At 45.5% G+C, this 23,879-nt stretch overlaps 1 protein-coding gene across 1 annotated transcript in view; it reads right to left on the bottom strand.

The window, feature by feature from the left end:
- Positions 1-1,796: 1,796 nt before the first annotated feature.
- Positions 1,797-23,879, bottom strand: part of LOC147730965 (uncharacterized) — a 40,529-nt gene continuing 18,446 nt past the window's right edge. The window contains exons 2-4 of the mRNA XM_086954130.1: positions 4,794-4,889; positions 3,081-3,248; positions 1,797-2,185 (exon numbers count right to left, since the gene is read on the bottom strand). Coding sequence (XP_086810256.1) covers positions 1,797-2,185; positions 3,081-3,248; positions 4,794-4,889 — 653 coding nt within the window. The remainder of the gene's footprint in view (positions 2,186-3,080; positions 3,249-4,793; positions 4,890-23,879) is intronic.

Raw genomic sequence — 23,879 nt, 5'->3', positions numbered from 1 at the left:
ATAAGAGGCACAGCACAGTAGACCCAGGCTAATACATGTGTGTGCACTGTGCAGTGGTAGAGTACAATAGTGGTATGATTGATGACTGAGAATGACGCATTGATTTTGTTGATTAATTTTGTAAATGCTAGGTTGCTTTTTCAATTTCATTCACCTTTCTGTGGCTCTGTGAAATTTTTAGGGAAATGCAGTTTGTATTACGGGTGACCCTGTGTAGTCGTGGGCCTGTTCTGTGCTGGCTCCTGTCTTTTTTTGTACTTCTAGATTAATAATGATGTGCAACTAGTAGACTTATACATATTGTATCCAAGCCGCCTCAGTCTGAAAGTCCTCTCATACGACTACTCCTCTTGTATTATTTTTTTTATCTTCACTGTATTACAATTTGTTTAGGTCATTCACATTCTTTTGTATTTGCCTTTTCTTTTTCAGGCTGGACGTTTTTCACCCACTGCTATTATACTATGAGCATCAACTCACCCTTACCACAAATCCTCATCATCAAGGAATTGGATGGCGGGAAACCATGAATGATATTCAGCGTGTCCTTTTCTTACGTTTATTCCTCACATTCATTGGCTAGCGGATCAACATCATAAATCATCGTCATCATTGTTTTGCTTTTGTTGTCTCCAATCTCCATGCGTACTGTTTTTCTTTCTCAAACCTTTCCCAAAACCCCGTACCCATCCATTCAACAAACCCTAACCCTCTTCCCCCGGGCTGCGTGGTTACATTGAGGTGTGATGTTTCTTACATTAAATATACACCAACAATTAGATCACGCGCTTGCTGGGGCAGATGTGGTGAAAAGCAACAATAGGGAAATGTCAAGTCAACAAGGCATGGCCAGGATCTTCTTCGGCTTCCCAACTCAAGCTCTGTGTATAATGCCAAATAATTTACCATTAACATCAAACAACGAATACATCTAATGAATTGGCGTAATTGTTTGGGTTTAAGTTTAAAGCATTATGATTTAGAAAAGTTTGACATTGCCGTGAGTACTACAACTACAGTTGAACTTCTTATCTTCTCTTGCACTTAGTTTCCAGTCCCCAAAACCATTGTTTTGTTTCAGTTTAGCAGTTGCAATATTGGGTCAGCCATGTAATGTACTGTACTTACTTATACTACCCCCACATTGTCTGTCACGCAAATGACTGCCTCTTTCTTTTTGTCTCTAAATGCTACTGGCAGGGTCTGTCTACTACTACTATCACAGAAGTTCAGAACCACAGTTTCTTCGCCATTGTCTTGGGAAACAAATGCAGCCCTTGCAGTTCCACACTTCATCATAAATCATCATCAGCAATCACAGGTAAGATAAGTTTGCAGTGAGGTATAACGCAAGACAGACTGGTAGTTCTTCTAATACTACAAATATAACTCAGTGAGGGTTTACCGCATCTATCTGTCTGCATGTTAAAGATGTGGGCAATATATTTTTTTATTAGAAAGCACTGTCCGCCGACCTGCATGGCCAATTAAACCTTGCGATGTTGCACAACGTACATTATTTGGTAAAACAGCCCCCCCTCCAACCCCCAAGAAACGCAAATGAGCTTCAAATGTTTTCTTTTGAACAGAACTTTGTGTCTCGTTTACTTTTAACATATTATAAATAAAGATGATACAAAAATAAAATATAAATCTTACCCCACAGCTGTCCCTACCCGCCTCCCCTAACCCCAACCAAATTCCCACGTTCAATGTAATGAAAAAAAACCCAACACCCAATTCCCACCCACCAACAAAAGGATTGAAAAAGGGGCAAACAACAAACAGGGTCCATCTTAAAGCCGGCGGGCTTGTAAGTGTTTATCAACCATGATCTTCACACGCTCCTCTATTTGAGTATTTGTCTGACTCTGAGCCTCCAGCCTGGCTACCCGGAGGAGAATCTTTCTTTGGAACTGGCGGCACCTACATTGGCATGCATGTTGTTGTGGGGGGGTGGCCGATGCTGGAAAAATCTGGCGGCGGGCGGCTGCCTGACCACGCCGACGTACTCCTGCAGGCTTGGGGGCCGGGGCATTGGAAGAGGCAGCAGCTGCTGCCGCCGCCTCCTCCTCCTCCTCCTTGGCCTGAGCCACCAGCCGGCGGTAGGCCTCAACGATGGCCTGCAGTTTCCGCTGCCGGGCCCGGACTGCCAACTCCTTCCTCGTTGGTTTTGAAGGAGTAACTATAAAGAAAGAGACAGAATTGTTGTAATCCAAAATCCCAGCAAATCAAGAACACAAAATGTATTCAACACATAGTGGGCGGCACAGTACAGTAGCACTAGCAAGCAAGCTGAGTACAAAACATTTTGTTTTATCTATCTTAAACATTCTACGGCTTATATACTTAATTTGTTTGACTTTTTGGCACCTGCCCTAGTAGCGTAGCATGGGTGTACTTCAACGGTCACACACATACGAACACCAGTGTTTTTCATATCATGTTTTTTTTATATCATATACTCTGTGCTTCCGGGAACAGTGACAGTCTCAAACTAACATTAATTAACAGGGGCCAGCTAGTACTAGTAAATGTCTAGTATAGAGACTATCATTCTTTATATAGCGCAACAAACCTTAGGTGGTTTGTGTTTCGCCAGCAACGACCTGGAATGCATCCAGTCGTCCCCTCCTTCCCTTGCCTTTGGGTTTAACCAAAACACCGCTGCTGACACTAGTATCCACTACCCACCGATATTGGATGTGTCTCCCACCCACGCAGGCAGCTGTGTTTTCCCCTTTCTATGCTTCCACAACAACCCATGCATCCGACTGCTATCAGCCACCTGCATTGCTGAGTCCAAAGTATCCTTCTATATTATATGATTGGTGCTTTTTCCTTGCTCCTTTCATCATACTTAAATTCAATCTCCTTAGTGTTAATCCATCGCGGTCATGTAATGTTGTGGATAAGACTTTTTTAGTTTGCCACCAACCTTTCACAGCTGAGTTGTAGTCACATAGAAGAGGCCTGTTATTTTATCAATTCTCGCCGGTGGTAATGCTATTGCTATAAGTACAGTGAGGAAGTTTTCCCCACCCACCAAGTAATGCGGATCACTATTGAATGTAACTTACCATCGCCCACCGTTGTTGGCTCCTCCCCCACTGCTGCCGGTGCTGCTGTAGGTGCCTCTGGTCCTCCATTCCCCTCCGGGATCGCCTCTGCTGACGCCGTCGCAGCGCCGCTGTCCCCGTCGGCACTGGTGGATGGTACCGGTTCTGCACAAATAAAAATAAGTACACCTTTTTAGATGGATGCACAGCCCCCATTGTACTTGTTCACCAAGAATGGAGTTCTGCAAAACAGTTAAGTACAACGTAATCAGTAGTAGTCCACATTGCCTAGTACAGCAGAGTAACTAACTCACTACACATATTAGCATTCATTTGTTATGGTATGGTACCCAAGCTCATCTCATCTATACTGCTACTCTAGTCCTTGGAAAGTTAGACTGAACCATGTAACCTAACCAGTTTGTACATCAATGACATGTCTACAGTTTTGCGCATGCTACCTCGCAGCTTGTTGTACAGTACGAGAAGACGCCTTTGAGACCACATGATTGTTCAAAGCATACACCTGAAGAGTTTGGAAAATAAAAAGGCCCGTATTTACTTTTTGAATGTGGATTGTGGAATCGAGTTTGCTTACAGCCTTAGGTTACACCTTTTTTTTAGCATGACAGCTAAAAACTTGCATAAATGTATTTAATTTTTTCAAACTGTCTAACGTGCACCACTTTTGTCATTATTTTTCGGCAGATGAGAAGATTTCCTTCTACGAAGCAAAGATTTCCAGAGCTTACCAAAAAGAGGCATATGCAACCAGTATACGTTCAATGGTGAGGGGTCTCCGACATTTCCCACATTTCCCTATCGTGCACTGGTAGCTGTACAAATGTAGATTACTTTATTCAGCCTTTTTTAACTCTGGATTTTTTCTGGTGGCCCTTGACGTATTTCACGGAACAACTTAAAAACATTGATGTTACTTACTTAGTTTCTTCTAACAAAATAAAGGTTTTGAAGTACGACATTGACTCAGAAGTATATTTTCAGTGTCTGTTGTCTTGTAGACTTACACGAGAGAGTGAGCAAAAGGGGGTTACTTAGGTTGTGGATTGTGTAATAAAAGCATTTGGCATCTTCGTATTGGGGTTCAGGAAAGGGGTAATTGAATAATTGACCAATGACTGAGCCCATATAGGTTGTCGTTCATTGAATTGTGGGTTCCTCTGAGTTCTGTGACTGAGGTGTAAGATTGTAAGTAAGTAAGGTCCAACCTGCCTATCACCAACATCCAATTTTGTGGTGCATACATAGTTATGTATGTGACTGCATAGAAGAATACCCGCAAGAGTAGTAGTGGGATACTAACGCTTACAAAATAGTAGACCAACATCTGGATGCATACTTGGTTGGTGTCAATTGGCAAAGAAGAGACATTACAGAGGAAAAAGCATAAGACAGGAGTGGACCCTGTGCCTTCCGCTATTCTATCACAGATTTTTGGAAAAGATTAATACCTTAACTAAAGAGTGGGCAACAGGGCAAGCTTACCTACAGACAGTCTAGTAGTAGCACAGAGAGTCATAGCAGAGGCTCTTTGAAGGAACAGAAAGGCAGGGACAGATAGTAATACCCAAAATTTTGAAAACATTATCAAAATCAAACAAGCATTTGTCAAAATTTAGTTAGGTGAAATGTCATTAATCGGTTGGAAAAAAAAGCTCCGTTAGAAAGTTAGGGAAATATCATTGTTCCAAAAGAAAGCACTGTTGGACTTACTGGGGACAGCAGCAGGATCCTCAGTAGAGAAGCTCTGTGCCTGTAGTTCACGTTCACCCGCCGACTCGGTCCCAGCCTTCTGCTTGCCCCTGGGTTCTGTGGTTCATGTAAGAAATAATAAAGAAAGAGGAAAACATTGAGTGCTGTGAAACATAGACAGCATTTCAAAAACCACTGCTACAACATTAAAAGAAACATACATTGGTCTACCAAATGACTACTGCCTTGCATGATTCACTGACTAGTGTATATATACTTGGAGAAAACAAATCAAATGTTCCATAAACATTCTGATTGCAGATTACTAAGTAACACAGAGGCAGTAACACCTGAACAACACCACCGATTCAAGAATGGGGTAATCAATCAATTATCTGTAAGTAGCCATTTCTTTTTAATTTTTTGACAGCAAAATGCATAGATCACAAGGAGGAGACATGCTTAACTTTGTGCATACTAACACGAAATTGTACGTTCATTGCATCATATTTTGTTTTGCTACTGACTGAATGCTACTGCTGCCCTACCCACTCAATAAACAAACTACATCAGTTCTATGGAGGGCTGAGGCAGGGGCGGCTCTAGGCTCATGGTGGTCCTGGACTCCTGGCCAGGGAGCGTAGGTGGGGGGCCCGGAAGAGGAGGTCGGGGCGGAGCACGGAGGCCAGTGAAGAGGGGGAGTCAGGGTGTTTGGAAGTGGAACAGAGCCGGAGGCACCAAATCCCTGCCAGGGGCCGCCACGCAAATATGTATCCATCCTCTGAGGATTATTAAATTAAGGATATATATTGGTGGGGTGGCCCCTGGCGTTTGGTGGCCCTGTGCAGTTGCACAGCTTGCACATGCCTAAAGCCGGCCCTGGCTGAGGTAAGAAGAACAAAGTAACTTTTGCATTCATTGCCAGAGGAGGATTCATGCAGAAGAGAAGGCCGTGAAAAAAAAATTATACAATATGCAAACACGTACAATTATCCATCAACGGCTATTTCACTGACGGACAAAGGAAGGACAAGACTCTATTAATAGCATTAACTAACTTCAGTTCTCTACAATAAAGAAAATCTCACACCAATAAACAGCAAAAGCTAGCGCCAAATTGAACACGCAAGAGTCAGTGAAGATGAAGAAGCGCAGCACAGACCAGTGTCATACAATTACAGTAGATATAATAACGGAATACATCGGAAATGTAACTAGGAGCACCAGTCATCGCGTTACCTATTCAGCCAGGATTTACAAAGATACAATAACAATACTTATACTACTATAGTATAGAGATATATATACACACACTTTTTTTTTTTGGGTAGCCACTCACCAAGACCCACAACCTCGACGCCAAGCAGGTCCAACAGGTCCTGCTCCCGGTCCAAAATGTCTGCCCAACGGTGGGTCAGCTGATGGTGGGTACGCCGGATACCGGAGCAGCGGAAGACTGCCCGGCGCACCTTCACCCACCGCCGGAGACGCTCTTCAATATGGTGGAAGCCGGAGCCGGGCCTGCCGCCTGCTGCCAACATCAAGGGGAGGTAGCGCTGGATAAAAAACACCAGGGCAGCCACCTCCTCCTCCCCAAAAAGTTGGCGGGCCTCACCCCTAGGGGGTGCATTCTGCCACAAGGCAGCCGGGTTTTTTGGGGCACAGGCGCCTTGCCCTTTGAGCCGCCGCTGCTGCTGGCGCCCTTGACCATGGTTCTGGGTGGAGGGGAGAAGAAAAGTTCAAGACAGTAGGGGAAAGAACTGGAAGAAGCAAGGTAAAAGAAGGAAGTAAAATAAAACAATAGAAAAGTTATAAAAGTAGAAATAAAATGAAAAATATAAACCTAGGCACAGAGAGAGATAGGTAATAACTAAAGAAAGTTTGAAAAAGTGGGTAAAAAGACCAGGATTGAAGAGATTTCACCAAGATGCAAAAGTAGGCCCAAAACCATAGCCAGAGTGTGTGATCCAAGATGGCTGCGCCCATCGCGACCGCGTAGGTAGGTTTGCGCGATATTTAGCGCGATCACGCACTTTTGTAGTGCGAACGAGAAGATGAGTTCCCGAACATGTCTTGCACAACGCGACCACGTTACTTGTGACCCGGAACAGGAAATAAGGGAACGCAAGCGGGCGGGACAGACCTCTTGGGTAACTTCGCGCGCTAGCCATCCCGAGCATGCAGGCAACGCCCGGAACACGCGCACCGCGCTCCCGAAGACAAAAAAAGGCGCGCGAACGGGCATAGCAAGCAACTACGCATGTCTTCGGAGCTACGCGTAGTTCGCGGAGTGCAACTGCGTCTTCGCGTAGTTCCGCGGAGTCCGACTCCGCGAACTACGCCCAGGGTTACTTTTTTGTCTTGTTTGCGCGCTCAATGTACTGGCTCGGGAACGCGATAACGACGTTTCATTCGATTCGCGCTGCCGAACACGCTGATTTTGCAATCTCGCAAACAATATGTCCCGAGTTGCATAAAAGTTCCTCGAAAATGTTTATTGTGTTTCTTGTGCTACAAAAAATCCTCATTTGTGTCATTTGGTTGTAAATTTGTCTTATTGGAGCATGGACCACTTCCAGTTTCTTTCTGTCCTCTATGTAATGATTTCTTGTTTATGGTTGGGGTGACCAATTTGGGCGGTGGTGTCTGGTGTGTCCATTTTGTGAAGCTAAGCATTGTCCCTTTGCCATAGGCATTTATTGTCTGTCTTCTCTTTCTTTTCATGTTGTTGTGGGTGGCCAGGCCATGTGGTGGGGGCCATTTTGTGTGTACTTCCTTTGTGATGATTCTGCCATGTTGTTGTTGGTGGACAGGCCATGTGGTGGCGGCCATTTTGTAGGTACTTCCTTTGTGCATTTATCATTGGCCTCCCTGCTTTTGGTCTGATCTGACAGTAGGCCAGAGTCCCAGAGGTAGTAGTTAGCGGGGCTGCTTTATGTAGCTGTTTCTATTCGGTCTATTCAATTACCATCATTAGGGCATGTGTGTATGCCATTGCATTCCCAAATGTGTTGTCTGGGCAGGGGTGTAGGTAACTTTTTTGTGTGTGTAATAATTGTATGCCTTGTATGTGTTTTTGCAGTGTAGGTTTCCAACCTCTTAGCCATGGGGTATTTTCCTTGCATTAACCTGTCATGTGTAGCAGGCATTCTCCTTTTTCTGTCCATATTAGTATATAGGCCTGCTTGACTTTATTATTGGTTCTTTCTGGACTTCATGTGGCTGGGAGCTGTGGTGCTGGTAGTATTAGTCTTCTGTTTTGTGTTTTATACATTGGCCTGTGTGTCTTTCAATTGTTCATGTTGGCTTACTGCTTGTTTGACTGATGTTGTTCTGTCTTCTTTGCTTGTAGGTGCACAAAAAAAGATTGAGGAGGTGCTGGTTGTTTTCATCCATCGCCCGTTCTACTGCCAGACGGACGTCCTTCAGTTGTACGCCACGTGTGGTGTGTGACTCATCTGACCACACATCTCTGCAATTTGTGCTACTGAGTGCTGCTGTGTGCTGACTTCAGAAGAAGATGGGCCCTAAGAAAGCAGGTACCAGGTCCTCCACCACCAAGAAAGTTGCTGAGAAGAAGGTACAGAAGAAGGAAGTGTCACGTAAGTCTGGTATGGACCCCAAAACCTTTTTTGGGCCCCCAAAAGGTACGCCTGCAGCAGCGGTGTCCGGGGTGCAAGCTGGGGCCAGCACATCCGCATTAGCGGGGGCAAGCCACCAACCCAGGGCCAAGCACATGAGGGTCGAAGAGGTAGCCAGCCTAGTGTTACAAAGCAGTGATACTGAGCCTGAACTAAACTTATCGCTGTCTCAAAGTAGTACACAATCCACGCAAGATGAAAGTGCTCAACAACCACCGCCAGCAGTAGATGTTCAACAACCACAACCACTTCCCGCAATAGTTGTTGAACAACCACAACCACCGCCCGCAATAGTTGTTCAACAACAACAACCAAATCCCACAATAGTAGTTGTTGAAGAACCACAGCCCGCTATAGTACTTCCTCAAGAACAACAACCACCATCTCCGCACGCAATAGTAGTAGTTGTTCCTCCCGATGTCGGGGTAGTTCAGGAAGTAGAGCCTCATTCCGAGCAAGAAGAAGAGGAAGCCACTTCTGGAGGTGATCTACTGTCTTTCAATTTACCAAGGGAAAGGAGGGTTAGTGGCAGTGCATCGAGTTCTTCGCCAAGCATCCCTTCAGATGACCTTGATAAGGAATGGCATCTACCACGAGTATCTGAGCATTCAAAGGAGAGACATCCCAAGACCAGGCTAGGAAAAAGGAAGGATCCTTCAAAGCTTTATCTTATGGAGGTTGATGTAGGTGAGCAGGATACTGCTGGTGATAAAGACGGGTCTGACAATGTCATCATCACGAGCGTTATTCCTGGTGCAGAGGATGTAGAGACCAACATTTTCACCCTATCCAGAAGGGCTGCGATTAGTGATGAGCAGGTAGCACGTATAACTCCTACACACTCAGCACCCAAAGTAACACCAGCTCCCATTTTTTCATCAGCGAAGGCCCGGCAGCGTGCGACATCAAGCACAAGCGCCACCTCAACAGAAGGAGGTAGTGGCAGTACTAGTACTGAGCTGTCACACAGGGAAATTCAACAAAAATCCTCCAGTTCATCCGGCATTGGAAGTGGGTCCTCTTCCTATGGCAGGAGACAAAAGTTTAGCTCCCCAGTCTGGGTTTTTTCTACGGTTCACCCACATCAGGAGAACATTGCTATATGCACCATTTGTCATACCAATGTTAGTCGTGGTAAGATTGGTACAAACTATGGTACTGGAGGCCAAACGACCCATTTGAAAAAAACACACGCAATTCAGTGGGAGAACCACCTTGCAAGCTTAAAAAATGTAAGCACTGGTGTTGGTGGGGATACAGTACTACAAGGTCCACTCATGGAAGAAGAGGGAGACGATGACCTTCTATCTGGGAGTGGTAAACAAATGAGCCCTGTCGCCAGCACTGGAGTGGTTCAGTCCAAATCCTCCGCATCAGCAACTTCTCAGTGGCACCAGAGTCAGCCGGAGACACCAAGGAGTGCAAAGTCTGCGTTGAAAGGTGGTCCGTCTAGCAGAACAGAAAGAATTACCAAGCAGCTTACCATTACTGGCATGTTTAGGCAGGAGGGAAAGTACGAGCGGAACCACCCAATAGCACGTTTGTACAATGCGAAACTTGCAAAAATGTTTCCACTCGAACTTCTCCCATTTTCATTTGTTGAGGCAGTGGGATTTCGGGAATTAGTGGCAACACTCGCCCCAAAATGGGACGTTCCCAGTCGCTATTATTTTGCAAGAGTTGCTTTTCCAGCACTACACCACGACGTGCTGGAATTGATTGGGAAAGCCTTACAACAGAGTGTTGTCCATTGTATCCACCTGACAACAGACATGTTGGGCAGTCGCGAAGCCACAGCAGATTACATGTGCATCACCGCACACTGGATCTCTTTTGCAGGTGTTAAAGACAAGTTAACTTCAGGCCTTCTTGACGTTGCTGGGATTTTTAATGATACTCGCAGACATGCAACTGTAGCCATGTTTGGTATGGAGAAAAATCATACTGCTGAAAACATTTTGTCTGAGTTTAACAGCAAGGTCTTTGAATGGCTGAAACTAAGAGGCCTTAAGATTGGTTTTGTTGCCACCGACAATGGCAGTAATGTAGTGAAGGCAATGAGAGATGGACAGTATTTCAGGGTACCCTGTTTGGCACACTGCATTAACTTAGTCGTGCAAGACTTTCTGAAAACTGAAGCCAAAGTCAGCAACATACTGACCATCTGCAGAAGAATATGCACACATTTTAACCATTCTTTTAAAGCGGGGAAGCTGCTACGCGTCATTCAGCAGGGAGCATAAATTGCCAGTCAAAGCACTGATCCAGGAGGTCCAAACACGTTGGAACTCTACTTATTTCATGCTTGAGCGTCTCTTTGAGCAGTACATACCACTGAATGCTTATGTAATGTCAAGAAGATTAGTGGATCCTACTGTTAATCTTAAAACCCTGACCGTTGAGATGTGGCAGTGGGACATCATTAAATGCTTGACAGAGATGCTACAACCTTTTGAGGTCTTCACACGTGCAGTTAGCAGGGAGGACTGTACTATGGGCCAAGCCATCCCATTGTTGTACATGCTCGAGCAACAGCTGAAGGAGGTCTGTGAAACATACGAAGGTGACGAAGAAAAAGTTGATGCATATACCTTGGCCAAGGCCTTAGCCAACCGCTTATCTGGAAATGCAAGGCTTCAAATGATTGTGTCAGATCAAAATTACATACCTGCAACAATGTTGGATCCACGGTACAAATTGTTTGTCAGCAGTAGCGCAGTAATTCCTTTTTCAGATGGGGATGTTGCCAATTACAAAACTTCCATAGCTGTGGAAGCTAATGATTTAGAAACTGAACGGCTGTTACTTAAAGGCCTGCCAGTGCCAGCCCAGGACAGTCAAAGTACTCCAGGCCATCCTCATGAGGCAAGTTCATCAGAGCATGAGAGCAGTGCGTCCGCTTCCCAGCAGGCACCAACAGTACCAAAAGCAGCACCTACACGATCTGATTCAGCAGACACAACCAAAAGCATAACTGCTTTTTTTCTACAAAAGGGGATGGGTAAGTCCGTTGCTGTTGAAAAGGGAAAAGAGGACCAGCAAAGCTGAGCACCAATGAACACTGAGCGGATGGTTCAGGCCTATCTGGATGACACAACAGAGGTGTTCATGGAGCAAAGCCCATTGGTCTATTGGTATGAAAGAAGGAGACAGTGGCCAGTGCTGAGCAGGCTGGCGATAAAGTATCTGGCTTGTCCTGTAGCCAGTGTCGCCTCTGAGCGGGTTTTCAGTGCTGCTGGTGCCATTGTGACATCGAAAAGGACCAGTCTCTCCCCCAAAAGCGTGGAGAGGCTGACAATGATAAAAATGAATCAACACTTCATACCACCAGACTATACTGTACGTGAATCAGAGCAGGATGAAGAAAGCGAGCCCGAAGATATCATCACTACTGTGTTACATGACCTACTTATGTCCGAACCCCCAGAGTTTGAGGACGAGCTCCTCTTCCCTGACCAATAGGCTTTTAAATTGTTACTTTCTCCCTTCTTTTATTTGTGTTATTTATTTTCTTATTAAAAATGGCTTTCTGGTGCAAAACTGCTAATATTAAAAACCACAACCAAATCCATCCCCACCACTCATTCTTTTTATGTACCTACTGGAGTTGCACGCCTGTGCATTTATTTTCACTGTATTTTTTTATTTACCTGCTGGAGTTGCACGCCTGTTCATTTATGTTCCAAGTTGACTGCACTCCTCAGAGTCTTGCTCCATCTTCTTGACTCCCACTCAAGTCAATACAATTCCATCTTGCCAGCCATACATTTGATGTTGTAGATGGAGTATAGTACAATAACAATAATGTAGCCTCTAACAGTCCCTCCATAACAAGTGAACTGTACATGACTACAGCCATCCTCTATTTCATTTGAAATCTGCAACTCATCACTGCCTTACTGAGTCTTAAGGCTACCACCTCTGTCTGCAGGCATTCATAGACGACTCTTCAGTGTCAAAAGAAACTTGAGCAGGCATCCACAACTGAAGGCAACTTGTTGTGACTCGCATTACAAAGGCTCGGCAGCATCTGTGATCAATCATCTGACAGTGAAAGAGAAGAGCAAAACAGGTATATTAAATGAATGATGCCATGCATTGCATTGGATGTATTGTTTTGCTGACTCTGAGCAAATGCGCATGGAGTTGAAGTATACTAGTAACTTCAGACTCACGTGATAGCCAATTTTTCCATGTTATTTAATAATATAAATTATTTACGCACTTGTGTTCCTACTACTACAGATGCAGTCAGGACTTAATTTATCGTAGTCACTCACTACAGACTGAGTTGCTGTTGCTGATAATTATGGTCACCACCATATCTTTGCTGTCAGGCAGTTGGATCTGAGCTGATTGATGTACGATGTTTCTTGGAGTGGAATACAAGGTAATAATAAATACAAATAAGAGGCACAGCACAGTAGACCCAGGCTACTACATGTGTGTGCACTGTGCAGTGGTAGAGTACAATAGTGGTATGATTGATGATGGAGAATGACGCATTGATTTTGTTGATTAATTTTGTAAATGCTAGGTTGCTTTTTCATTTTCATTCACCTTTCTGTGGCTCTGTGAAATTTTTAGGGAAATGCAGTTTGTATTACGGGCGACCCTGTGTCGTCTTGGGCCTGTTCTGTGCTGGCTCCTGTCTTTTTTTGTACTTCTAGATTAATAATGATGTGTAACTAGTAGACTTATACATATTGTATCCAAGCCGCCTCAGTCTGAAAGTCCTCTCATACGACTACTCCTCTTGTATTATTTTTTTTATCTTCACTGTATTACAATTTGTTTAGGTCATTCACATTCTTTTGTATTTGCCTTTTCTTTTTCAGGCTGGACGTTTTTCACCCACTGCTATTATACTATGAGCATCAACTCACCCTTACCACAAATCCTCATCATCAAGCAATTGGATGGCGGGAAACCAAGAATGATATTCAGCGTGTCCTTTTCTTACGTTTATTCCTTACATTCATTGGCTAGCGGATCAACATCATAAATCATCGTCTTCATTGTTTTGCTTTTGTTGTCTCCAATCTCCATGCGTACTGTTTTTCTTTCTCAAACCTTTCTCAAAACCCCCGTACCCATCCATTCAACAAACCCTAACCCTCTTCCCCCGGGCTGCGTGGTTACATTGAGGTGTGATGTTTCTTACATTAAATATACACCAACAATTTGATCACGCGCTTGCTGGGGCAGATGTGGTGAAAGCAACAATAGTGAAATGTCAACAAGGCATGGCCAGGATCTTCTTCGGCTCCCCAACTCAAGCTCTGTGTATAATGCCAAATAATTTACCATTAACATTAAACAACGAATACATCTAATGAATTGGCGTAATTGTTTGGGTTTAAGTTTAAAGCATTATGATTTAGAAAAGTTTGACGTTGCCGTGAGTACTACAACTACAGTTGAACTTCTTATCTTCTCTTGCACTTAGTTTCCAGTCCCCAAAACCATTGTTTTGTTTCAGTTTAGCAGTTGCAATATTGGGTCAGCCGTGTAATGTACTGTACTTACTTATACTACCCCCACATTGTCTGTCACGCAAATGACTGCCTCTTTCTTTTTGTCTCTAAATGCTACTGGCAGGGTCTGTCTACTACTACTATCACAGAAGTTCAGAATCAGAACCACAGATTCTTCGCCATTGTCTTGGGAAACAAATGCAGCCCTTGCAGTGCCACACTTCATCATAAATCATCATCAGCAATCACAAGTAAGATAAGTTTGCAGTGAGGTATAACGCAAGACAGACTGGTAGTTCTTCTAATACTACAAATATAACTCGGTGAGGGTTTACCGCATCTATCTGTCTGCATGTTAAAGATGTGGGCAATATATTTTTTTATTAGAAAGCACTGTCCGCCGACCTGCATGGCCAATTAAACCTTGAGATGTTGCACAACGTACATTATTTGGTGAAACAGTCCCCCCTCCAACCCCCCAAGAAACGCAAATGAACTTCAAATGTTTTCTTTTGAACATAACTTTGTGTCTCGTTTATTTTTAACATAATATAAATAAAGATGATACAAAAATAAAATATATATAAATCTTACCCCACAGCTGTGCCTACCCGCCTCCCCTAACCCCAACCAAATTCCCACGTTCAATGTAATGTAAAAAACCCCAACACCCAATTCCCACCCACCAACAAAAGGATTGAAAAAGGGGCAAACAACAAACAGGGTCCATCTCAAAGCCGGCGGGCTTTTAAGTGTTTATCAACCATGATCTTCACACGCTCCTCTATTTGAGTATTTGTCTGACTCTGAGCCTCCAGCCTGGCTACCCGGAGGAGAATCTTTCTTTGGAACTGGCGGCACCTACATTGGCATGCATGTTGTTGTGGGGGGGTGGCCGATGTTGGAAAAATCTGGCGGCGGGCGGCTGCCTGACCACGCCGACGTACTCCTGCAGGCTTGGGGGCCGGGGCATTGGAAGAGGCAGCAGCTGCTGCCGCCGCCTCCTCCTCCTCGGCCTGAGCCACCAGCCAGCGGTAGGCCTCAACGATGGCCTGCAGTTTCCGCAGCCGGGCCCGGACTGCCAACTCCTTCCTCGTTGGTTTTGAAGGAGTAACTATAAAGAAAGAGACAGAATTGTTGTAATCCAAAATCCGAGCAAATCAAGAACACAAAATGTATTCAACACATAGTGGGCGGCACAGTACAGTAGCACTAGCAAGCAAGCTGAGTACAAAATATGTTGTTTTATCTATCTTGAACATTCTACGGCTTATATACTTAATTTGTTTGACTTTTTGGCACGGCATTATGCCTGCCCTAGTAGCATAGCATGGGTGTACTTCAACGGTCACACACATACGAACACCTGTCTTTTTCATATCTCGTTTTTTTATATCATATACTCTGTGCTTCCGGGAACAGTGACAGTCTCAAACTAACATTAATTAACAGGGGCCAGCTAGTACTAGTAAATGTCTAGTATAGAGACTATCATTCTTTATATCGCGCAACAAACCTTAGGTGGTTTGTGTTTCGCCAGCAACGACCCGGAATGCATCCAGTCGTACCCTCCTTCCCTTGCCTTTGGGTTTAACCAAAACACCGCTGCTGACACTAGTATCCACTACCCACCGATATTGGATGTGTCTCCCACCCACGCAGGCAGCTGTGTTTTCGCCCTTTCTATGCTTCCACAACAACCCATGCATCCGACTGCTATCAGCCACCTGCATTGCTGATTCCAAAGTATCCTTCTATATTATATGATTGGTGCTTTTTCCTTGCTCCTTTCATCATACTTAAAATCAATCTCCTAAGTGTTAATCCATTGCGGTCAAGTAATGTTGTGGATAAGACTTTTTTAGTCTGCCACCAACCTTTCACAGCTGAGTTGTAGTCACATAGAAGAGGCCTGTTATTTTATCAATTCTCGCCGGTGGTAATGCTATTGCTAAGCTTGGTAATGACAAAGGTGGCGTCATATATTGTCCAGTAGAACTTCATTATAAATATCAGAGTACAGTGAGGAAATTTTCCCCACCCACCAAGTAATGCGGATCACTATTGAATGTAACTTACCATCGCCCACCGTTGTTGGCTCCTCCCCCACTGCTGCCGGTGCTTCTGTAGGTGCCTCTGGTCCTCCATTCCCCTCCGGGATCGCCTCTGCTGACACCGTCGCAGCGCCGCTGTCCCCGTCGGCACTGGTGGATGGTACCGAACACAGAGGCAGTAACACCTGAACAACACCACCGATTCAAGAATGGGGTAATCAATTATCTGTAAGTAGCCATTTCTTTTTAATTTTTTGCCAGCAAAATGCATAGATCACAAGGAGGAGACATGCTTAACTTTGTGCATACTAACACAAAATTGTACGTTCATTGCATCATATTTTGTTTTGCTACTGACTGAATACTACTGCTGCCCTATCCACTCAATAAACAAACTACATCAGTTCTATGGAGGGCTGAGGCAGGGGCGGCTCTAGGCTCATGGTGGTCCTGGACTCCTGGCCAGGGAGCGTAGGTGGGGGGCCCGGAAGAGGAGGTTGGGGCGGAGCACGGAGGCCAGTGAAGAGGGGGGAGTCAGGGTGTTTGGAAGTGGAACAGAGCCGGAGGCATCAAATCCCTGCCAGGGGCCGCCACGCAAATATGTATCCATCCTCTGAGGATTATTAAATTAAGGATATATATTGGTGGGGTGGCCCCTGGCGTTTGGTGGCCCTGTGCAGTTGCACAGCTTGCACATGCCTAAAGCCGGCCCTGGCTGAGGTAAGAAGAACAAAGTAACTTTTGCATTCATTGCCAGAGGAGGCTTCATGCAGAAGAGAAGGCCGTGAAAAAAAAAATGATACAATATTCAAACACGTACAATTATCCATCAACGGCTATTTTCACTGACGGACAAAGGAAGGACAAGACTCTATTAATAGCATTAACTAACTTCAGTTCTCTACAATAAAGAAAATCTCACACCAATAAACAGCAAAAGCTAGCGCCAAATTGAACACGCAAGAGTCAGTGAAGATGAAGAAGCGCAGCACAGACCAGTGTCATACAATTACAGTAGATATAATAACGGAATACATCGGAAATGTAACTAGGAGCACCAGTCATCGCGTTACTTATTCAGCCAAGATTTACAAAGATACAATAACAATACTTATACTACTATAGAGATATATATTATACACACACTTTTTATTTTTTTGGGTAGCCACTCACCAAGACCCACGACCTCGACGCCAAGCAGGTCCAACAGGTCCTGCTCCCGGTCCAAAATGTCTGCCCAACGGTGGGTCAGCTGATGGTGGGTACGCCGGATACCGGAGCAGCGGAAGACTGCCCGGCGCACCTTCACCCACCGCCGGAGTTGCTCCTCAGTATGGTGGTAGCCGGAGCCGGGCCTGCCGCCTGCTGCCAACATCAAGGGGAGCCCTCATCGCCGCCACCGATGACATCATGGACAAAGGAGAAACAGCCGCCCTCATCCTCCTGGACCTATCAGCAGCCTTTGACACAGTCTGCCACGGCACCCTATCAGCACGCCTCCATGACGCCGGAATTCAAGAGAAGGCCTGGCCTGGACCACATCCTTTCTCTCCGGCAGAACCCAGAGCGTCCACCTCCCACCCTTCCGCTTGAAATCCACAGAGATCATCTGCGGCGTCCCACAGGGATCCTCCCTCAGCCCGAAGCTGTTCAATATCTACATGGCACCGCTCGCCCACGTCGCACGACAACATAACCTCAACATCATCTCCTACGCCGACGGCACCCAGCTGATCATATACCTCACCGAAGACCCCCACACCGCCAAAGCCAACCTCCACAGAGGAATGAAGGCCATAGCCGACTGGATAAAGGACAGCAGACAAGCTGAACTCAGACAAGACGAAGGTCCTCATTCTCGGACCCACCCCATCAGCCTGGGACGACTCTTGGTGGACCGCATTGCTAGGCACAGCCCCGGAACCCACAGAGCACGCACGCAACCTGGGGGTCATCCTTGACTCCACCCTCTCCATGACCAGGCAAGTCAGCGCCGTCTCCGCGTCCTGCTTCAATACCCTCTGCATGCTCCGTAGGATCTTCAAATGGATCCCCCCCTTCACGAGAAAAACCTTAACCCAGGCCCTCATCACCATCAGACTCGACTACGGGAACGCCCTCTCCTCAGGAACAACAACCAAGCTCCTGAGACGACTATAACGATTCCAGAACGCCTCGGCACGACTGATCCTAAACGTCCCTCAACGCAGCCACATCACACCCTACCTGAGAGGCCTGCACTGGCTCCCTGTCAACAAGAGGATCACCTTCAAACTCATCATCCACGCGCACAAAGCCCTACACAACACCGGACCTACATACCTCAACAACAGACTCAGCTTCCACACCCCCACCCGAAACCTCCGCTCAGCCAACCTCACCCTCGCCACAGTTCCTCGTATTTGAAAAACCACCGCCGACGGCAGATCCTTCTTCTACCTCGCCGCTAAGACCTGGAAGGCCCCCCCCCACCACCAGCCTACGACAGACTCAGGACCTGCTGGACTTCAGAAAACTCCTCAAGACCTGGCTCTTCGATAAGTAGCTGCCCCCCTTCCCCCCCAGTGCCTTGAGAACCTCACGGGTATGTAGCGCACTTTATAAATGAAGTGATTGATTGATTGATGGGTTGTCTTTGTTTAGTTTCCTCTCTGTCATGTAGAGGCCCCTGGGTAAATATGAGGGTTTACCTACAGCCAGCACCTCTGAAAAGGAAGAAGAGCTGGTAAAGAGTCCACCTGGGTATTACACTTCCAGTCATAAACACCATTGTTTTCTTATTAAATGTTTGAGCCCCAGCACTTTTCCTTTTACAAATTAAGTAGTATTTTAATGCCACATGTGAATTGGTTGCAGAAGGGTACAGAGACGTTTTGCAGTCTAGCAGAGCTCCACCTTCCTGGGAATTATTTACTAATTGTTCGAGGCCAAATTAAGTCTGGGCATCGTCATACTCAGGATTTTTAGTTAAATATGCAGGGTGTGCCTCGGCAGTCCCTGAAGCCTCCGTGGTGCTCAGCAGTGCCTTATTTGTTTTGGAATCACACGAGCAGTACTTATGGTGTTATAAAGTGATACACTCATAGAACTCTTTAACTTGTATAATTACCCAAGATTCATGTGCATAACAGTTAGTTACATTAAAATGTTCTATAAACAGATGATTATCACAATAAATAATAGTCAAGTGTTGTCACAAAAAGAAGACGTGTACACTCATTTTTTTTTAAGTAACCTTTATTAAAACAGAAATAAATAAAAATGTAACTTTAACAGAACAGTATAATAAAAAAAAGTGGGTTGGACTAAGTGGAAGCAGAGTAGGTAACCTGCAAGACAAAAATAAAATATAAGTATGTCTGCTATGTGAAAGAGATTAAGAAAGCAAGGTCGAATGAAAGGTCCATAGTGAAAATGTAAGGGAGGGGCAGTGGGTGGCTGTGAGAAGGGGAGAGAGAGTTAAAAGAGTGGAGGCAAGAGGAGATAGAGCGTTGTCCTATTGCACTTAGTCAGTAGTGTTTACTGTCTGTCACTCATTTGTCTATGATGCAGGGATCTGCAAGATAGAGTGTGGTTTACGAAGTCCTTAAAATTAAATGCATGAAGCCAGATATTTTGGGTCATATTATGAAGGAAGGGCGATAATATTATCGCAGTTTTAGTGGCAAGAAACCGCCGCTAAAGCAACACTAAGGGGTTTATAATATGGTGTTTTGAAGTCTCTTAGAAGCTCAGTTTTGGTGTGAACCTGGAATTCTATGGGAATTCACAAGGGCATATTATCAAACCTTTATCGTCGCTTTAGCGCCATTTTCCTGTCGCTAAAGTGGTGAAAATGTTATTGCCGTTGTTTGATAATATAGTCCTACATTATAACTGACTGGAAAATCGCTTGCATGCACCTGTGCACCCAGAGTGCTGCACCCCAGTCCCTACCCAGCAATGTGCTCAAGTATAGGTCTTGCAAACTGAGGCTTCACAGGTCACCTGGCTGCAACCACTGGTGTCCCACGACGTGTTTGTGCAAGATCTGAGTCTGGGGTACATTTGTATAGAAGAGCAGGTCTCCACAATGGAATGGTGTCTTGATACTGCAATGGAAGGTATTAGAGTGCTCAGGGCATCATTGCAGGCTAGAGTTCCCGCTCAGCCCCTTTCAGCCAATGAATGATTTACTGTAAAGAGAGAAATAGTTTAATGGTGGAAATGTTTGTAGGTAAATGAATGTTTATTTTAAGCTTGATAGAAAATAGGAGTTGAGTGCATCCTTCGTTTTTGAAGTACGATCAATCGTTAGTGGTAATTGTGGTTCAAAGAGGAGTTGGAGTTCACAAGAAAACACAAGGGTAAATAATAATATATTATGGGAATGTTTATATACATTGGAATAGAGCATATGCTAGAAGCTTAATGTTCACGTGTAATGCAGTGGCGGGAGCCTGTGTGCGTGTACACTGAGTAAGGAGCTAAGTAAAGTGTCCTAAAAGCCAACCCCATGTGTCTGTTGTACAGTCTAGTAGGTCCTTAAAATTAGATCGATATGATTGAATGAGGTGAGAGATTACATCATTACGGACTGCAAGATTGCTTTTTCTCTCATGCACACTTAGGGTAGTGAACCCCACCTCTCCCGTAGAATCACCCTCAACAGGAGTGTGTAGGGCAGCACTGCCCTTAGGCTTAGGCCTACTTTATGGTACTGATGGCATTTAAAATGAGACAGAGATGTGATTGAATCACAAATTAACATAACACTTGGCAACATTGCTTATTCGCACTTGTGCATTGTGCCTGATGCAAGATCTGAGTCTGGGGTACATTTGTATAGAAGAGCAGGTCTCCACAATGGAATGGTGTCTTGATACTGCAATGGTAGGTATTAGAGTGTTCAGGGCATCATTGCAGGAGAGAGTTCCCGCTCAGCCCCTTTCAGCCAATGAATGATTTACTGTAAAGAGAGAAATAATTTAATGGTGGAAATGTTTGTAGGTATATGAAAGTTTATTTTAAGCTTGATAGAAAATAGGAGTTGAGTGCATCCTTCATTTTTGAAGTACGATCAATCGTTAGTGGTAATTGCGGTTAAAAGAGAAGTTGGAGTTCACAAGAAAACACAAGGTTAAATAATAATATATTATGGTAATGTTTATATACATAGGAATAGAGCTAGTGCTAGATGCTTAATGTTCACGTTGAATGCAGTGGCGGGAGCCTGTGTGCGTGTACACTCATTAAGGAGCTAAGTAAAGTGTCCAGAAGCCAACGCCATGTATCTGTTGTACAGTCCAGTAGGTCCTTAAAATTAGATCGATATGATTGAATGAGTTGAGAGATTACATCATTACGGATGGCAAGATTGCTTATTCCCGCAGAATCACCCTCAACAGGAGTGTGTAGGGCAGCACTGCCCGTAGGCTTAGGCCTACCTTATGGTACTGATGGCATTTAAAATGAGACAGAGATGTGACTGAACGAGGTCAAAGATCACACATTAACATAACACTTGGCAACATTGCTTATTCGCACTTGTGCATTGTGCCTGATGCATCCTGCCCCTCTTGTAGGCCCGTGCTGAAGAGGTGTCTGTAGGTAAGTGCCCGCTGGCTCAGACCTACAGTATGGTCCAGCAGGTCTTTAAAATGATTCAGAGATGAGACTGAATGAGGTGAGAGATCATGTCATTATGCAAGACAATATCGTTTGTTCGCACTGTCTTTAATTGGAGGACTTGTGCACCTAGACCGCTCTTCTTACCTGTTGCAAACACTGCATTTAGCAGAGCTCCCAACTTGAATTCTGCTTTGGATCTAAACTACAGACAGCGTTGAATTTAGCCTTGATTTATTAATCTGCACTGTGGACAGCAGGGTTCATAACTTGAAAAGAGAAAGAGAAACAGAGAGAGAGAGAGAGAGAGAGAGAGAGAGAGAGAGAGAGAAAAAGTGAGGAGAGGAATAGAGAGAAAGAAATAATGAGAGAGAGAGAAAGAAAGACATTGAAAGTGTGATAGAGAGAAAGGAATAGATGGGACAGGAGAGGGAGTGTTGACACTGGAAAAAATCTTCGCAGCTCACCTTTTTGTGTGTCCAACCACGTGCCGGGTTATATTGCACCCTCATGTTCAGTGATCTGAAAGATAGTATACAATTAGTAATTGCAGAGTACATACAATTTCACACGTATATTTCTGCGTTACTCCTCTGCACACCCCGGCTGCTGTATTCCATCAACTCCCACTGCAAGGAGGTGTCTGTGAGCTCTTTTCTTCCCAGGGTGCTATACCCCATGCACTCCCACTGCATAGCGGTGAATTCTCATTACTGCGCACCTAGACTGCTGCACCTCATCCACTCCCAGTGCCCGGAGGTGAGTGCCCGTTCCTGCGCACCCAGACTGCTGCAACCTATCCACTCCCACTGCCCGGAGGTAATTGTACATTCCTACGCACTCAGGTTTCTGCACACTATCCACTCTCACTGCCCAGAGGTGACTTCTCGTTGCAGCGGAAAGAAGCTTCTCTGCTCACATTGTGCCACCGGCGCGTTTCAAAGAGGGTCCACAACGTGTCCACAACGTGCCGAACCAACCTTCCCAGACGTTGTTAGGATGGCCACGCATCATCGCAGATTCCTCAGACGTCGAGCTTTGGTGGTGGTGGTGTGGGCGGGGGGAAGCCAATTCGTGAGATGAAAAGGAAGATAAGATGTGCGTCATTTGTTCATCAAAGGAGAGAGGGAGAGAGAGAGTGAGAGAGTGACACTGAAAAGAATATTTGAAACTCACCTTTCTGTCACCGGTGTGTCTCCCAACACCTCCTGGGACATAGTGCACCCTGAAGCTCCACAGCTAAAAGATAGTAGAGAATTAGTAATTGTTGAAAAGTCCAATATGCAGGAATAAAAAGACAGAGACGGTAATTCTGTTGATTTCAATTGATCCTCAGAACATGTGTTGTATCAATCAATCAATCACACAGACTTGTAAAGCACGCTACTTACCCGTGAGGGTCTCAAGGCGCTATGGGGGGGAAGTGGCTGCTGCTACTGCTCAAAGAGACAGGTCTTGAGAAGCTTCCTGAAGGTGAGCAGGTCCTGGGTCTGCCGCAGATGGGTGGGGAGGGTGTTCCAGGTCTTGGCAGCGAGGAAGGAGAAGGATCTGCCTCCGGAGGTGGTACGCTGGATTCGTGGGATGTCGGCGAGGGCAAGGCTGGCGGAGCGGAGCTGGCGGGCGGGGGTGTAGAAGTTGAGTCTGTTGTTTAGGTAGGCTGGTCAGGAGTTGTGGAGTGCTTTGTGAGCGTGGGTCAGGACCTTGAAGGTGATTCTCTTGTTGATGGGGAGCCAGTGACAGACTCTGAGGTGGGGGGTGATGTGGCTGCTTTGGGGGAGGTTGAGGATCAGACGGGCTGAGGCGTTCTGGATGCATTGTAGTCGCTGTAGGTGTGTGGCCGGGATTCCCGCGTAGAGTGCGTTGCTGTGGTCCAGCCGGCTCCTGACGAGGGCTTGGGTCACCATTCTTCTGGTTTCCATCGGGATCCACTTGTAGATCCTGCGAAGCATGCGGAGGGTGTTGTAGCAGAAGGAGGGGACAGCGCTGACCTGCTTGGGCATGGAGAGGGAGGAGTCGAGGATGACTCCCAAATTGCATGCGTGGTCCGTGGGCGTCGGTACTGTTCCTAGCGTTGTCAGCCACCAGGAGTCGTTCCAGGCAGACGGGGTGGGGCCGAGGATGAGGACTTCCGTCTTGTCTGAGTTCAGCTTCAGACGGCTGCTCCTCATCCACTCTGCGACGGCTTTCATTCCTTCGTGGAGGTTGGTTTTGGCGGTGTGTGGGTCCTTGGTGAGGGAGAGGATGAGCTGGGTGTCGTCGGCGTAGGAGATGATGTTCAGGTCATGTTGGCGGGCCACTTGAGCGAGGGGGGCCATGTAGATGTTGAAC

The sequence above is a fragment of the Lissotriton vulgaris genome, chromosome 2_1, assembly GCF_964263255.1.
Source record: "Lissotriton vulgaris chromosome 2_1, aLisVul1.2, whole genome shotgun sequence".
NCBI classification, from domain to species: domain Eukaryota; kingdom Metazoa; phylum Chordata; class Amphibia; order Caudata; family Salamandridae; genus Lissotriton; species Lissotriton vulgaris.
The sequence above is the reverse complement of the archived record's forward strand: the minus strand, read 5'-3'. Positions and strand labels throughout refer to the sequence as shown.